The sequence below is a fragment of the Pseudopipra pipra genome, chromosome 7 (genome assembly GCF_036250125.1).
Source record: "Pseudopipra pipra isolate bDixPip1 chromosome 7, bDixPip1.hap1, whole genome shotgun sequence".
NCBI lineage: Eukaryota > Metazoa > Chordata > Aves > Passeriformes > Pipridae > Pseudopipra > Pseudopipra pipra.
The window spans coordinates 18,719,066-18,734,970 of record NC_087555.1 but is presented as its reverse complement, the minus strand read 5'-3'; the positions used below and the strand labels follow the sequence as shown (position 1 = coordinate 18,734,970).

The 15,905-nt window shown below is 38.1% G+C and overlaps 1 protein-coding gene across 4 annotated transcripts in view; it reads left to right on the top strand.

The window, feature by feature from the left end:
• ITGA6 (integrin subunit alpha 6) overlaps positions 1 to 15,905 on the top strand; it is a 45,901-nt gene that overhangs the window by 25,077 nt on the left and 4,919 nt on the right. For 2 of the 4 annotated variants that reach the window (XM_064660835.1, XM_064660836.1), the window contains exons 5-25: positions 161 to 292; positions 1,535 to 1,651; positions 2,652 to 2,862; positions 3,294 to 3,487; positions 3,626 to 3,714; positions 4,469 to 4,596; positions 6,245 to 6,340; positions 6,783 to 6,844; positions 8,104 to 8,261; positions 9,211 to 9,366; positions 10,091 to 10,206; positions 11,101 to 11,290; positions 11,378 to 11,461; positions 11,663 to 11,742; positions 11,898 to 11,975; positions 12,075 to 12,177; positions 13,156 to 13,329; positions 14,378 to 14,476; positions 14,845 to 14,955; positions 15,039 to 15,137; positions 15,465 to 15,590. In XM_064660835.1, the coding sequence (XP_064516905.1) occupies positions 161 to 292; positions 1,535 to 1,651; positions 2,652 to 2,862; positions 3,294 to 3,487; positions 3,626 to 3,714; positions 4,469 to 4,596; positions 6,245 to 6,340; positions 6,783 to 6,844; positions 8,104 to 8,261; positions 9,211 to 9,366; positions 10,091 to 10,206; positions 11,101 to 11,290; positions 11,378 to 11,461; positions 11,663 to 11,742; positions 11,898 to 11,975; positions 12,075 to 12,177; positions 13,156 to 13,329; positions 14,378 to 14,476; positions 14,845 to 14,955; positions 15,039 to 15,137; positions 15,465 to 15,590 (2,603 nt within the window). The remainder of the gene's footprint in view (positions 1 to 160; positions 293 to 1,534; positions 1,652 to 2,651; positions 2,863 to 3,293; positions 3,488 to 3,625; positions 3,715 to 4,468; positions 4,597 to 6,244; positions 6,341 to 6,782; positions 6,845 to 8,103; positions 8,262 to 9,210; positions 9,367 to 10,090; positions 10,207 to 11,100; positions 11,291 to 11,377; positions 11,462 to 11,662; positions 11,743 to 11,897; positions 11,976 to 12,074; positions 12,178 to 13,155; positions 13,330 to 14,377; positions 14,477 to 14,844; positions 14,956 to 15,038; positions 15,138 to 15,464; positions 15,591 to 15,905) is intronic. The other 2 variants (XM_064660837.1, XM_064660838.1) reach the window with 1 other exon arrangement.

The window sequence follows — 15,905 nt, the reverse complement described above, 5'->3', positions numbered from 1 at the left end:
CAGAGAGAGAATGCTGTTCTCTCAGTGCACTATTCTGTGTTTGTCCCATTTTAACAGCACTCACTATCTCATTCAACGTAACTGATATAAGTTGGGAACCATTTATCTGTTATTTTTCTCACCATTCATTTGCTTTTATTTTATCATTTCATTTTTTCAGGGGTGGTTCGTGCAGAGCAAAAGAATCAGACATTTTATGATCTGGGTATCTTTGATGATGGGCCTTATGAAGTTGGTGATGAGAGCCGCCAAGATAAGAATCTAGTTCCTGTTCCAGCTAACAGTTACTTAGGTAGGATTAAATACATATGGTAAATCTCTTTAGGCCTCTTAAACATTTATGATCCCAGTCTGGTGTGATGATACGAAATGGGAGCAGAAGATCTTTCATTGCGGCCCTGTAACATGTTCACCATTTTGGATAATTCACATTTATGGGCCAGTTTTAAGTGATGGGCCAGTTTAAAATGATACTGCTGAGGTACCTGGAAGAGCTGCCATTGTAATGTGAGGTTCAAGAACTGTGATGAGGACCTACAGAATCTCAGGGAGTGATTATAATCACTGTGATGGTTCAGTGCAGTGTGTAGATCTGTAGTCCTTAGTCACAGGGTCTCTGCTATGTGCTGTCAGAAGGCTTATCAAAATTTGAGTTTCTGGATGTAATTGTTAAGACTGCAGATTTTCTCTCCTCATAGACGAGTGCAATTCTTTTGTTCTTCAAGTTTTTAAAACTCCAGTGGCCTTCTTACAGACCTTTAAAATAACGTCATATAAATAGTGTTTATATTTTGTGTGTGTGTCGCAGGAGGTGAATGTCTTGTCTTTTGTGCACTTACGAAAGCAGAAGTATATCTTTAGGCCACTGGATCTTTCTGTACACCGGTGACATACATTGGTGCAAAGAAAAGGCTATGCTGCAATTTTGAAAAGGCTTTCAGTGTAAAGAATCTTTCTGCACTGGTGCAGATTTCTGTGTGTTGATCCACTGCTTTTGGCGTATGCAACAAATACAGTTTTGGTAACTTGAGACTGGAATTTCTGTGTGAGTGGTGGAAAGCTGAACAGATGGGAAGGGCATTGCTAATCTAAAAAGTAAAAGCAAGTCAAGAAGAGAGCAAACTTAGAGCTACACATCTGTTAGTAGAAATAGAGCATAAACTTCTGTTAAGTATCAGGAGTAATTATTGGGTGTAAAGAATAGCAATTAGAACACCCCATCCTACGAGCTTAAGTTAGACAAGCTGATAGCATCTTCTGGTGAAATAAGAATTGGTAAGGTGAGAAGTGCTGTGGAGGTAGGTGCCTTTTGCTGCAAACAGTCAATTCTGACTTTTTGCAGTTTCATAACAAATACATTTATCTCCTAAATGTAAATGCTGCCTTTGATTTGTCATAATCAAAACCACTTCCAGGCAAGCCAGCTCTTCACTGGCATTTCTGTTCCCTCTGTTCAGACAGTAAGTGAACATGGTTAGAGGTGTTTTGCTTAACAGCTGTTTTTTTCTCTTCAATCTTTCACTCGTGTTTACAGGTCTTCTATTTATGACAGCAGTATCTGATACCCATCCAGATCAGTTTGTGTACAAAACATTGCCTCCCAGCACACAGGTGGACAAATCAGTGGATGTAATGATGAATAGCTACTTAGGTTTGTGACCACATCAAGTGGCAGCATCTGGTCAGATAAAATCTCCAGACCTTTGACACGATCCTCTCCCCTCTATCCCCTCTCATCTCAAATACATTGTAAGCAAAGCATGTAAAACTAGGGATTCAGATGAAGAGGAGATGGCAAAGTAACCAGGCTTCAGAGAAATACTGATCTGTCATGCATTTCTCCAGACCCTCTCATCCCTCCCCCAGCTGGGACCCCCTCAGTTTTTCTGGAACTGTCTCATTGTGAATTGCTGTAGTTGAGAGTTCTCATAGTAGTGGTGAAGTGTTTCAGAAGGGAGACTCCCATCTGCTGGCTGGTATCATCCTACCGTGCAACATGTGCAGTTTTCAACTTTGGCCTTTGTTGAATATGTTGCTATATGCAGTATAGTCATTTAACTTGGTTTTTCATATTCTAAAATGTATTGATTTTTATAAAGAATAGGTAAGACTAAATTAATTTCAACATGTCCTTTAGGGCTGCACTAAATTAATATTGCCCATTTCACCATTACTGTGTAAGCTGATTCTCAAATACTGTATACATCATTCATGTGGAATACTTTGCTTGTGCAATACATTTTGCATGTTTGCAACAGAATGATATTGACTTGTACTTATAATTTTGCCAGAGGTGAAATACTTGAGCTATATTCAAGTGGTAAGGTGGTGTCATTTCTAAGCTGGTATGTTTAAAAATGATCTTGTATTTGGTGTCCATGAAAAGCAGATCCAAGTGAGCAATGAAATTATACATTCTGTGAGAGAAGTACTTGAATGTAACGTGTGGAGGAGTGTCAATTTGTAAACTTGTGTCCACAAGTCCAAATAGAAATGGAGAATTCCCAGCCATATCCCATATCTTACTGTATTTTAGATAAAACTTGTATTCCATGTACCACTTTAATATAGCAGGGGAAATTTTTATTTTTTGTATTAAAATGCAAGCTGTTATTTAGTTTGTTTATATTTTATTTCTTTCTTTGGTAAAGGTTTCTCTTTGGACTCTGGTAAAGGAATTGTCTCCCAAGATGAGATGACTTTTGTGTCTGGTGCCCCAAGAGCCAACCACAGCGGAGCAGTTGTTTTACTGAAAAAAGAGAAAAATCAGAGAGCACTTTCACTGGAGCATATGTTTGAAGGAGAAGGGCTGGCCTCTTCTTTTGGCTATGATGTTGCTGTTGTGGACCTCAACAGTGATGGGTATGGCTGTGGTTAACTCTTGCTGGCTGTACAAAGGATAACAATCTTGCTTATTTCTGCTTTGGTTTTCACATTGTAAGTATAAGGAATGCCACCTTCCACGTTTTGCTGGAGGAAATGGCAAGCATCTTGAAGAACCAGTCAGGACACAGTCTATGTTTCTAATTATAGAAAAGAGTTTTATTTAAACAATTAGTGTAAACAATGAAAGAAGGAACCAGTCTTATACGCAAAGAAGACCCTAGATAGAAGGTCCTTGTATGCCACCAAAGGAATGAACCAGCTTGTGTTGCTCAACCAGTTTAATGCATGTTTTGGTCTTTGTTCAGCAGCTCTTTGGGCAGCTGATCTTTAGCCCACAATCTGATCAGTTACTTTTCACAGTTCTTCTGCAAAAGCACTGCTTTTTTTTTTTTTCTTTTAATTCTAAGATGGCAAGACATTGTTGTGGGAGCCCCGCAGTACTTTGACAGAAGCGGAGACATCGGCGGTGCTGTGTATGTCTACATCAACCGCCAGGGCAAGTGGGAGGGAGTGAAACCTGTTCGCTTGAACGGAACCGCCGACTCCATGTTTGGGCTTGCAGTTGAAAACGTTGGGGATGTGAATCAGGATGGGTATCCAGGTAAGTGGAAGACATTGACAACAAAAATGTACGTGACCGTTTTGCTGATGCCAGACTTGAAACATCTCACCCTTACTGTGATTGCACACGGCAGAAAGAGCAAGAATGATTTTAGATGTTGCAACTTACTTTCAACAGATATCGCAGTCGGGGCTCCTTATGATGGTTTTGGCAAAGTATACATTTATCATGGATCCAAGAATGGAATAAATACAAAACCAGCACAGGTAATGAAATAACCTTTAATATAAGTAGTAGTCTTGAACAAAATTAAAGAAATGATAGGGCTATCCATCTTCTCCCTTTCCATTACTATTAGTGGGGTGGTGGATATGCAGCAAAGTCACAGGACCCTTCAAAGATTGCACTGCTGACCAGAAGGATTAGGAATTCTTGATATTAATACATATTTTTATTTCTGGGGCCGTCCTTTAGCACTAATAATATGTAGAGAAGGAAAAAGGCATGTAGATGTATAGTTTTGGATTTTTAAAAGTAAATCTGGTGATTTGAAAATAATTAGTTTCTTGGGTTTCTCTTTTACTATGATACTTTCTTCTTAAATAAAAAATGTTAATGCCTTTTTAGTTTTCAGGACCACTCTGTCCAGTTTGCAAGGTGAGAATGGAACTTGACTGCACTCCCTAGAATACTGCTAGAATACTTTCTAGAATACTTTTTCAGTTTCAAGTGTCTATAGTGCATAAATACTGTGAGTAAAGATAAACTAAGCAACATCTCTGTGCATATGAGTAAGTTCTGGTACTCACTGCTATGAAGTAACTTCTTGGAAGAAAAGCAAATCGTCTTGGCACTTCAGTGTCATTTACCTGAACTGAACACAGAGATCCTATTTCACAGGTTCTATTTCATTGTTTCTCTTCCCTTTCTTTTTTTTCTGGCCATAAGACAGTTATATTAAGTTATTTCACTTTTATAACTTTTAAATGTCTGAATTTCCTCAATCTGTTTGCTCTTTAGATTCTTGATGGTGAAAAAACAAACACCAATTTCTTTGGTTACTCTATTGCTGGAAACATGGACCTGGATAAAAATTCCTACCCTGATATTGCTGTTGGTTCCCTTTCAGATTCTGTAAATGTGTACAGGTATTATATACAGAACCTTAACTAATTACACCGAGGTTTTGATTTTAGTTTTTTAAAAACAATTTTCTTAGTAGTAACAACAAGCTGTTGGGCCTGGAGTGTATTTTTCCTATTAGAAGGTAGAAATTCAGGGTCAGGGGGGAGGCAGAAATTCCATAAATTGGTTTATTATTTTATGCCTCTCTTTTCCTTGAGAAACTGCCTTGCAATCAGTTCAGGGTAAGAGGGTGAATGTGGACAGTTCCTGTGAAATGCTGGTGTGTGCAGTATACCTGTACCTTGGCTTTGCCCCATGGTAGCTTGCATGCCTGTCCTTTAATGGAATTTAAGGGTGAGAAGTAATTCCTTTTCCTTAAGGAGAAGTTAACAGATATGTTTGCTAGTGCTTTTGTTTGCTGCTGTTATATAATCTAACTGTGCTTTACTGAAGATGGAACAAAGCAAAACAGAACCAACACCCACTTCCATAGCCAAGGATCCAAACCAGTGAGGCTGAAGCCTTGTGGAGGTTATACTGGGGTCCATGAAACAGCAGTGAGGAAGCCCTGCAGATAAGATCCTTTGGGATTTCTGTAGCACGTGCCTAAATTAGGGATGAAGTCAGTCTTTTGCAGACCTCTGCTTTTTTCCAGTTTAACATACTGTTAAGCTGAATCACTAGTAATGGGCAGGAAGAGGACTCTCTGTCTTGTCATCAGAGCTGTGAATGCTGCATCAAGTTCAGGTGGTTGCTGTCAGGTCCCAATGGAGGAGGAGCAGAAACTTCAGAACTGGGTATCTGGATTTTGGGAATGAAAACAACTTTTCAGGCAGAAAATCCCATCTCTAAAATGTATAATATCTGTGTACATAATTGTAATGTTCTTGAATATACTGGAACAGCACCCAGGAAAAGCAACTCACATGAACAGAGTAGGTGGAAGAGGAGTTGATTAGATTAAGTGTTCTGCTTACTCAAAAGGAGCTTTAATCTTTTGCTGATAAGGGCAGGATAGAAACTTTTACCAAGGTGAGAATAAAAGCCTCTAAGGTGACGAACAGTGAAAGGGGTAGCCCAGTTAAATGGAGGAGGTGGCTAACTGCCTACTTTAAACAGGCCCTAGGTGCTTTGATATCAGATCATTCATTTGGTCATGTGAAATGTCTTCTCTTGTCCCTTCCGAAAAGGAAAGTTGTGAGGCTGAATTATGGTAACAGCCTCCATGCAGAGGAATTAGGCAATGAAAACATTTCCCACAGCCACCCAGGCTCCACATTAAAGCTGTTGTGAACATTAATCTGAATGAACTTCAGTACCTACAGTTGTTCACAGGGGCTGAATTACTGTTGGGATAGAAACCACCACTGAATTTTCTGTTTTTCATAAGTGTATAAAATGACAACCACAACATCACCACATTAGGTAGCCTGCTTCCCTGTCAGGCATTCAGTACAATGGTAGTTGTTCTTTGTTACTTGCTTTGCTTAAATAGTTTTCTTTTGTTTCTAATCAGTATCAAAGCCAAAATCTTTTTTTTGGGGTGTCTTTGTTGCAAATCAGTGCAGGTGTGGAGGGCATCTGGGATTCACATGAATTATTTCATTAATCTTAACAGAAACTTCTTTTTTTTATGCTTTCTTTTCATTCCCCATTTTCCCTCAAATGAAGATCTCGGCCTGTGATTAGCATTAGAAGAAACATTACAGTGCAGCCTGACAGAATTGATCTAAAGAAAAAGAATCCTGAGGACCACAGTGAGATATGGTAAATAAAAAAAATTATTCTATCAGAAGCCTTGGTATTGAGTTTTCTGTTGCCAAAATTCATTCAGTGGCGATGTTAAAGTGAAGAGGTATGACAATTGTGCAGGTTAAGCAAATGTATCTGCATTTTGACTTCCTGAATTTCTTACAACTATTGTGCTAAAGACAAGGTGTGGAATATGTTCTGTTCATAATGTCTGCTTTTGAAAATTACTTTTAACACAAATATCTGGGCTTGAACAGCTTTCTCTTGAGTAGACATATAAGAGCAAATGCCAGAAAATTTTTCTAATTGCTTATTAACCATTTTTTCTTGCTTTGTAATCCAGTCTAGTAAGCAGCAAATAAGACTGATAAGATCAGTGAATGCACTATTAAAACTTTTCAGTCTGTTGGACCATGCCTTAGTAAAGTTAATATGAGTTTCTCCGTACTTTTTACAGGATGGATGTGAAAGCATGTTTTAAATATACTGCAAACCCCAGAGATTTAAATCCAAGAATAAGTAAGTTTTGAAGATAAAGATTTTTGATCTGTTTGTCACGTGATTTGTTTTCTTTTTTTCTTTAGAGCTTATCATGGAAGAGTAGTACTCAAATTGTAGTGACTCAGATGGGAACTGTCAAATTTAAAATGTGACTCATTACTAAGGTCAGATGTTGCACTATCTGTAGTTGGTCATGCTGGTGTGTTAAGCTGTTCTGTGGATGACAGAAACTTTCTAACTGCTAGTGAGTAAATGGCTGCCATACAGACCTAAACCATTTTGCCTCTGTAGGTTACTGCTGCTTTAGACAATAGTTTAAAAAGCCCATTTTATATACTGTTAGTAAGCATTATTTCTTATTGTAGGGTTACCCTATAAAACTGTGTCCTGTATTCATGAAAGTGGTTTTGTGGAGATCAGTAACTGAAATAAAAAAATTTACGTTATTATAGAAGACTGGAAGACTGTGCCACAATTATAGTCAAAAATGTAAAGCACTTGTTACAATGGTGCTGTTACTACCTCTTGGAGAACCATGTAGGATTTTGAAAGGAAATTAGAAGAATTTTAAGCCCAAAGCTCATTTTCCTCCTGTGTTGAGTTTCTCCATTACTTGTAAAATCTGAAGGATGTGCCTGAATGAGGTCCTGGTCCATCAACAGGTCAAGTGCTACCAGCTCTCAGAGGCTGCTCCCTGTGTCCATCTGTGGGTGGCCTGGCACACTCAGTGCTGTTCCCATCCGTGCAACATTGAATTGGCTTAGTAAAGAGAATGATTAAAACACGCACCGAGTTCAGGTCTATCAAAACATGCCTTGGCACACAGCTAGAAAGCTCTAGTTACACTTGTGCTTTCAGTGTTAAAATTAACAGTGTACTCTGACCTCAGAATCCTGCTGGCTCTCAGGTGCCATTTGGGACACAACAGGAATCCCAGACAGCCAAGTTGGGATATTTACATTGTGGTACCTCAGCCCTCTGCTGGCTCTGCAGCAGCAATTACAGCTCCCCCGTAAAGGAACGGTGTACTTTGGGAATAACAGGATTTGATTTAGAAGTTTGCTACAGATCATGCATGGGGTACCTGACCCTTGACTGTGGTGGGACAAAACTGACAGAAAGTTTTGTAAATAACTGAAAACAGTTTGTGAAGCCCAGGACTGGCTGAAACAATCTTCCAGAATAATGCTCTAAGATCATACCTGGAGAAGTTAAAGTTCTTTTTAATAAGGCAATGATTCTTTTTTTGTGGTGACTTATTTTATTTTTTCACACAGAGATCAACTATACGTTTGAAGTGGAAAACGAGAGGCGGCAGCTGGGCCTGCCGTCCAGGGTACGGTTCAGTGACCACTCGTCTGATCAGTTTACTGCAAGTACAACCCTGAGGGGACAGAACTCATGGGAGTGTGTGACTACAAAGCTTGTACTACAGGTAAGGAAGAGTATTTTATTTCTTTTTCATTTAGATCCATTTAAACCAAAAAAGTGCTTTTTTCTTTTTCAGCCTCATGGAAGGAATCTTTGTATATAATTTAAAACCCACATGCAATATAAAGCTTCAAAAATAGAACCCCCCCATAGTTTAGTACTTTACTATTCCCTGCACACATGCTGCTTCCTCCTGTTGCTTTTCTTGCAAAGTATGTATAAAAGTTGTAGCCACTGCAGCATGCTCTGGAGGTCAATAGAGCTGAACTGATTTCGAACAATAGAGAGGAACTAAATGCCAGAAATGGAGAGCTGTTTCCAACAGAAGTAATTGTTACAGAATTTAATGGTGTGACTGTCTAGGAAAAGAATTTTAACCCATGGTTTTTGGAGTAAATGAATGGGCAGGGCAAGAAAGCTTGGTGTGTGCTCTCTTGACTTGGCTGCTACACTGCCCGTTAACGGTGGCGTTGCTCCAGGAGCTGAACAAACTCCTTCTCTGTGGCTCAGCAGGAATGAGTCCTCCTCCAAGGTTTCTTTTGACCACAGCAGATTAAAGAGCTTGAATTTATGCAATAGAATCATAGAATGGTTTGGGTTGGAAGGGACCCTTAAAGATCATCCAGTTCCAACCCCCCTGCCATGGACAGGGACACCTTCCATTAGACCAGGTTGCTCAGAGCTCAATCCAACCTATTCTAATTTTATTTTACTGCTGGAGTGTGAATTTTACCTGCTTGAATTACCATCTGTTGTTCCTAAGAATTCTTAATGGTGAGAGAAATCATCAGATTGGGAAGCCAGGAAAAAGAAAGACAGGCTGTGCACTTTGTGTTCTTGCATGTGTTTAGAAAATGCTGTTTAGAAAAAGCTTGTTTTTGTGTTGTTTTTCATCTCTGCATTGGATACTAACTATGCTATTTATTTTAATATTTTATTTAATTTTTTAACAGGAAAAAATTAAAGATAAGCTACGTCCCATTCCAGTATCAGTCAGCGTTAAAATTGCTGGCCTGGAGTCTAGCTCACCATCCACAAGAAAAGAGAGTGCACTTCCAGATCTTATACCAATTCTAAATTCAAATGAATCTGAAACAAAGACCACAAAAGTAAGCCTTTGATATCACATATTCATATAAATCTGCACATCTATAAGTAACTGAATTTTAAAGACTGTAGAAAGCTAAATGATGGCCAAAGGAAACAACTGGGGTGGCACTGGACTTGCAACTACTGGCTTATTATTTTATATTTTGTTCTGAACTTGTTAGCACATGTTATGAACTAGATCCTGCATTTATTTTGCAACAAAAGTGAAGATGGCATAGCTGCTAGGGTTTTTTTCCTCTCCCCAGCAAGTTTAGGAGGAAATGTACTTTTGATTAAAAATGGAAATCCGTTGTCTCCTGGTGTGAACACTTGTCTTACATAACAAAATAACAGTTTAATTCTTCCACTGGATGTTGTAACAGCCTTTGAGCAATAACTGCAGTAGTGATGTAAAAGGGAGAGAATATCTCAGTTAAAAGTTTGCATTTCCTCAGTGCTCACTGAAGAATCAGACTTAAGGATGTATTTCCTTATTAGAATTCTCACTTAGAATTATCCAACTCTGCTTTTTAGTTACATTTCAAGTTCTAAATTACCAAGATCAAGGGCTGTATATCTCACAAAGAAAAACTTGACAGGCAAGAAGTGTCAGGTGAAAATCTGACCTCTGTCCAGCAAAGTGTCTCTGAGTTCCGTGTAGATGCTTTATGCAGTGCACTTGAAAAATCTTGTTTTAAGCTACTATCGTATGTCAGGCAGTAAAATTGCTTTGGTTTTATTTAGGTGGAGTTTTTAAAAGAAGGATGTGGAGAAGACAATGAATGTCACAGCAATCTGAAACTTCAGTACCGGTTTTGCACTAGAGAAGGAAATGAAGACAGGTTCACTTCTTTACCGCTGTAAGCCTTGATTAATGCATTGCTAAAGTTCAAATTATTAACAAGTGCTTAAAAGAACTTTTAGGAGAGAGTTCTGAGAGAGAGAGAGCAGTTTTCTGTCTGGCAAACACAACCCAGTGTAATAGTACTGATCTGTCAGGAGGAGGAAAGAGGGGAGAGAGGATGAGCTTGAGAAGAAAAGTGGTACAGAGTCAAATGGATACAAAGTGGCCACAACTGTGCAGGTGTGGACTAAAAGAAAAAAAAATTTGACACCTGGAGAAATGAGATTCTAAACCAACCTTGCAGTAGTTTACTGTGTGACACTGTTTTGTAGATGAAATTTTATTGTGAGTATGACAACTCAATATAGTCTTGTAGCCCAAGACAGGCAGTTACAGAGAAATAAACAGAGTAACCATTTCACTGTCACAAACATCCCCGCTGCACCCCTCCTCCCTGGAAGGCCAGTGAAATTAGAAAAGGGGTAAAACAAACAGAAGGAGGTGTGTTTACTCACTGTCAACAGTCAGTCACCTTTAGCAGTGAGGGCCACACCATGACTCAGAAGCCAAAATCGTGCACTTTATAAGAAAAAAGCAGATCAGTAGATTGATTTGGAGAAAATTCATCACTAGTGAAGGTGAATCAGATGAAAGTGCTGGTTCAGAAATACTATAAACTTGATTACTTGAGGGATTTATCAGTCTGTTCTGTCCCGTTAACTGCTGGCCACTTTCAGAGATGAAATACTGGTCTGGGGGAAAAAAACTATGACTGTTCATGTGTTTATAGCCTTCCAGTAATTTTTGCTAATACAGGAAATTCTGTTCAAGTAAACCATGAGAAGAAGCAAACTTTCATACGCATTTGTTTTCCTAATGCACACAACCCTGCATACTCTTTTTTCTGTAGGGAAAACAATGTGCCAGTGCTTGTTCTGAAAGATCAGAAGGATATTGCCCTGGAAATAACAGTGACAAACAATCCATCTAATCTAAAAAATCCACAAGCAGATGGTGAGGATGCATATGAAGCTAAACTAATTGCAACTTTTCCAGACAGTCTGACATACTCTGCATTCAGGGAGATGAGGGGTTATCCTGTAAGTATTTTTAAGAGAAAATATGTTAAAAAATTTTAAATATTTTCAGGTAATTTTAATACTGATAAATGTATTCTGTTCAATCAGGAAAAACAGCTAACATGCGGTGCTAACCAAAATGGTTCTCAAGCAGAGTGTGAACTTGGAAATCCTTTTAAGAGAAATTCCAATGTAAGTTGCAACTATTTTGATCAAGTTGTAAAATCTCATTTCTGACTGCGATTGTCCAAAGTTTCTGTGTGCTGTAACTGAAAATCTGATTTGGACCTGTCTTTTTAGCTCCAGAACTTGATGGTGCATTTTTATAATATTGCATATATCAATATATTTTACAAAAAGTTTATTTATTTCATTATATTCTTTCTTGTCTAGGTAACCTTTTATCTGATCTTAAGTACCACTAAAGTTAATGTTGATACAACAGATTTGGACATTAACCTGAAGCTGGAAACGTAAGTTTTCTTGGTGTTCGTGCACATGCGCTATGTTTTTATATACAGTCATAAACATTTTGAATTCATTTGTTCCTTTCACAAAAGTAATTTAATAGTAAAGTGAAAACCATTACATTTGTAAAATAAACACCATTGTTTCCTTTTCATTGTAGAACAAGCACTCAAGTTAATTTGACTCCAATTACAGCCAGTGCTAAAGTGGTTATTGAATTGCTTTTATCGCTCACTGGGTAAGTGTTGATAGCATAACAAATGGGGGGTCTGGGGACAGTTCTGCTGCAGACTCATATAAATCTGACTGTTTTCCTTCCCCACCCCCACCTGAACAGAATTGCTAAGCCTTCTCAGGTGTATTTTGGAGGTAACATCGTTGGTGAGAGTGCTATGAAATCTGAAGATAATATTGGAAGCCTCATAGAGTATGAATTCCGAGTGAGTATTTAGATAATGTCAACAGCTGCTTTTAATCAAATGCACAGCTTATCATTTTATGTGTATGAATACTTGGAAAAGTTGATATATTTGAATTGGCTTTCTTTGTACCAAATTCCTGACTTTCTTTAGGCTTTGATATTTTATGGTCATATTTTGAGGAAGTGACCTGAGTGTCTGTACACTTTTTTTTTTTTTGTGGAGCAGTTCATGCATGTTCAGTTGTAGGGCATAAACCCCCTGCAGGTAGGGAACAAAAGTTAGAGCAGAACCTGCCTGTGGCCTGCCCAGGCATTGGCTGGTGCCCACAAACAGTGAGTTATGGGCACGTGCTGCCTGCAGGGCTGAGCTGGCACATGGAGACACTGCAAGAGCCCCTCTGAGTGTGTGGGTCTGTTCCACTGGTTTCATCTTCTGCCAAATATAAATCAAGAAGACTAAGAGAAAAATTAAAGTCCATCTCCGTCAGTCCTTTACCTCCTTCTGTACCTGCATGCATGTATTACAGTAGCAGGAGTTAGAATGTCTGATTTAGAACTTGCTATCATGCATAGTAACACTAGGCAAGAAAAAAAGAGGTTGGGAAACAACTTTCATACTTATCAGAGCAAGAGCTGGTTATCTCTGAGTGTCAGAGTTCCTCATAACTTGCAGTTTGCCTCAGTTATGTAACTGCATGATTTGTTAACTCTAAATTGGAGTTGTCATTTCACATGAGAAGAGATTTCTAAAAATCAACAACTAAAAGTTTATGTTAGGGAGTTTTAATCCTTACATTTTTAAGTCCTGTATTTACTTGCTATCCAAGTGTGCTACTTTTAGTATATGCTTTGTCTTTGTAGTGCTTTGACTGCCTTTCATCTGATCTAAATTTCCTGCTAGCTGCATGCTCAAAGCTTGGCTGAGTCAATAATGTTTTCAAGAAAAAAAAACCCTTTAAAAAGTATTTCACAGTTTAAAGAACGTTTGTTTTAATAGGTAACTAACTTGGGCAGACCACTGAAAACATTTGGCACTGCTTCCCTGGACATCCAGTGGCCTAAGGAAATTAATAATGGTAAATGGCTGCTTTATTTGATGAAAATAGACTCCAAAGGCTTGGAAAAAGTCTCCTGTCAACCTGAGGATGAAATCAACAGTCTGCATGTTGTGGTATGTTATGTTACCCTGACTTCTGTTTGTGAATTGGTACAACATGAAAGCACTCCACAGCATGTGATAGTAGGGCATATCAGAGCTTGCTCCAGAAGGATTTATTTTTTTATCTAAAGAAGCTCACAAGTACAATACATAAACAATGTATCAAAGATTAAGCTTATTAGGAGGCTTCATAATAGCTAATGAGGCTAATATGCTAAAGGGTAGATGCTGTGGTGGTGTGACTGTTTTTGCAATGGGCTCTCCTGGCATATGCTCTTACACAGATGAAACTGCTGATTGTTCTAACCAATTTCATCAGCATTACTGAAATCTCTTCAATAATAAAAAAAACCTGAGTTCTTACTCAGAAAACAATAAATAACGGTAAACATCTGCCCAGCCTGGGGGAATTCTTTGTAATTTTTTAAAGACAAAGGGCTTGCACTTAAATTTACTTATTTACAACAAATATAATAAAAAGAATTTCTCAAGCAATTTTTTATAGGCCTGAATTGTGCCTATCTAGCAGGATCTTTTTCCTAAAACCTAAGCCTTTTTTCTTTTTTTCCATATAATTTTAAGATCATATGGGAGGAGTTTTATTTTCCACCATTAAAACTGCATGTACATAAATCCATTTTTGTCAGATCACTATATTAATTAATATAATTTTTACTGAGTGTAATCACTATACAGTTCAAAAAACCCTGCATCTGTCGGCCTCAGCGCAACCTTATTCTTTTAGCGTAGTACCATTAATACCCTTTATCTAGAACGAAAATGGAGATAGCATTGAAGGCTTTATAAATCTAAACCTCCCCTTGCCTTATTAAAGAAAACAGTCAGTTGGCCTTTCTTTAGGTAATCTCAAATTTTAGTAGCTGTCCCGACTCTACTATTAGCAATAAATGCAGGTAAATAGGGATATATAATGATGTCACTTGTGCTGATTTTGGAAGAAAAAACCACTCACTGAACTCTAGTTTCACTGGTTGTATGGGGTCAGAATTAAAAGATTCTTATGATAAACTAGTTTTTACTTTTTTTTTTCCCCTTTTAGGAATCCCATGACTCAAGAAGGAAGCGTGAGGTTGCAGAGAAGCAGATCACAGACAGCCAAGCATTTCCTTTATTCGCAGAAAGAAAACACAAAATCTTGGTATGTAGTCTCGGGTCAGATATGTCCCCCTGCACTCTTAAGAGGGCTTTTCTGAGTTTGTCAGGGTGAAAGAATTTATCTCTGTCTTGTTTTTGTCTTACATCCAAGTACCAATGCTTTTAAAATTTGACTATTTAGATTATCTACTGATGAGAGAGAACTAGGAAAGAATATTTGCATTGTTATCTACATTTAAAATAAACAGGTAGTAGTATCTTCATGGTATTTTTCTATTGCTGTTAGTACAAACGGATACTGGTTCTTGCACATAAGTATGATGAATATAATCCAATTTTTAATCTTGGGGTGAGGTTTAAACAGTCTGTGAGAACATGATCTTATTTACATGTAGAAATTTGTAACTGCAGGACTGCAATGTAAATGCACGGTGTGTGGACATAAAATGTCCCTTGAAGGGTTTAGACAGCAAGGCATCTATTGTCCTGCGTTCCAGACTGTGGAACAGCACTTTCTTAGAGGTAAGTCTTCTTACCTGCAATTTTTGATAGGTCAGGGTTCTTTCCTGTTCTGTGCCTGATACCCATATTTTATTTTGGAACAGGACTTCTCCAAAATGAATTACCTGGACGTTCTTGTTAGGGCTTCTATCAGTGTTCCTGCTGCAGCTAAGAATGTTAAACTCACAAACGAAGTTGCTCAGGTAGGTTCAGTGTTTAGTGCTAATCATGTATTATGGTTGTGATGGTTCCAGCTTATCTCAAAAGACCAGGAAACAAACAAATTTAAAACAAAACTAGCTTAAAGTCAAACTTTTTAACCGAGTTTTGAATTACTGATCATTTTTACCTTTTAATTGGGTTGGGAAAATTCACTCCCATATGGAAATGATACCAGTAGGTGGTCTTCTTCAAAAACATTTTGTAGAAGACATCTTGTTAGAGATAAGACTGTGTACGTTGTAGCTTTATAATTATACGTGGATTTTCAGAAATGCTCTTTCCATCTTCATGTATTTTCTGTCCTTTAGGTGCGTGTTACTGTCTTTCCTGCAAAACCAGTGGCCCTTTATACGGGAGTACCTTGGTGGATCATTGCGGTGGCAATTCTTGCTGGAATACTGATGCTTGCTCTGTTGGTATTCTTGCTGTGGAAGGTGAGTTTTTATTCATCTGGCTATTTTTTATTTCCTGCTCTATAACTGACAAGATAGCAAACTAATTAAGCAAATGATTAAGTATTTGGGACTCAAAATAGGGCAAAACTGCTCAAACCATACATTATTAGTTTCTCAATTTTGCAGCATTTGGAATGAAAATGGTTATATGGACAGACTTACGTAATTTTTCTGTTTTCACATCCTCAAAAGGAAGTATTTTGAGCTCTGGGCAAAACTCAAGACAAATGTTCAGAGACCATACCTGGATACAGCTAATGAGCCTCTGCAGTTACGTGTAAAACTTCATGTGAG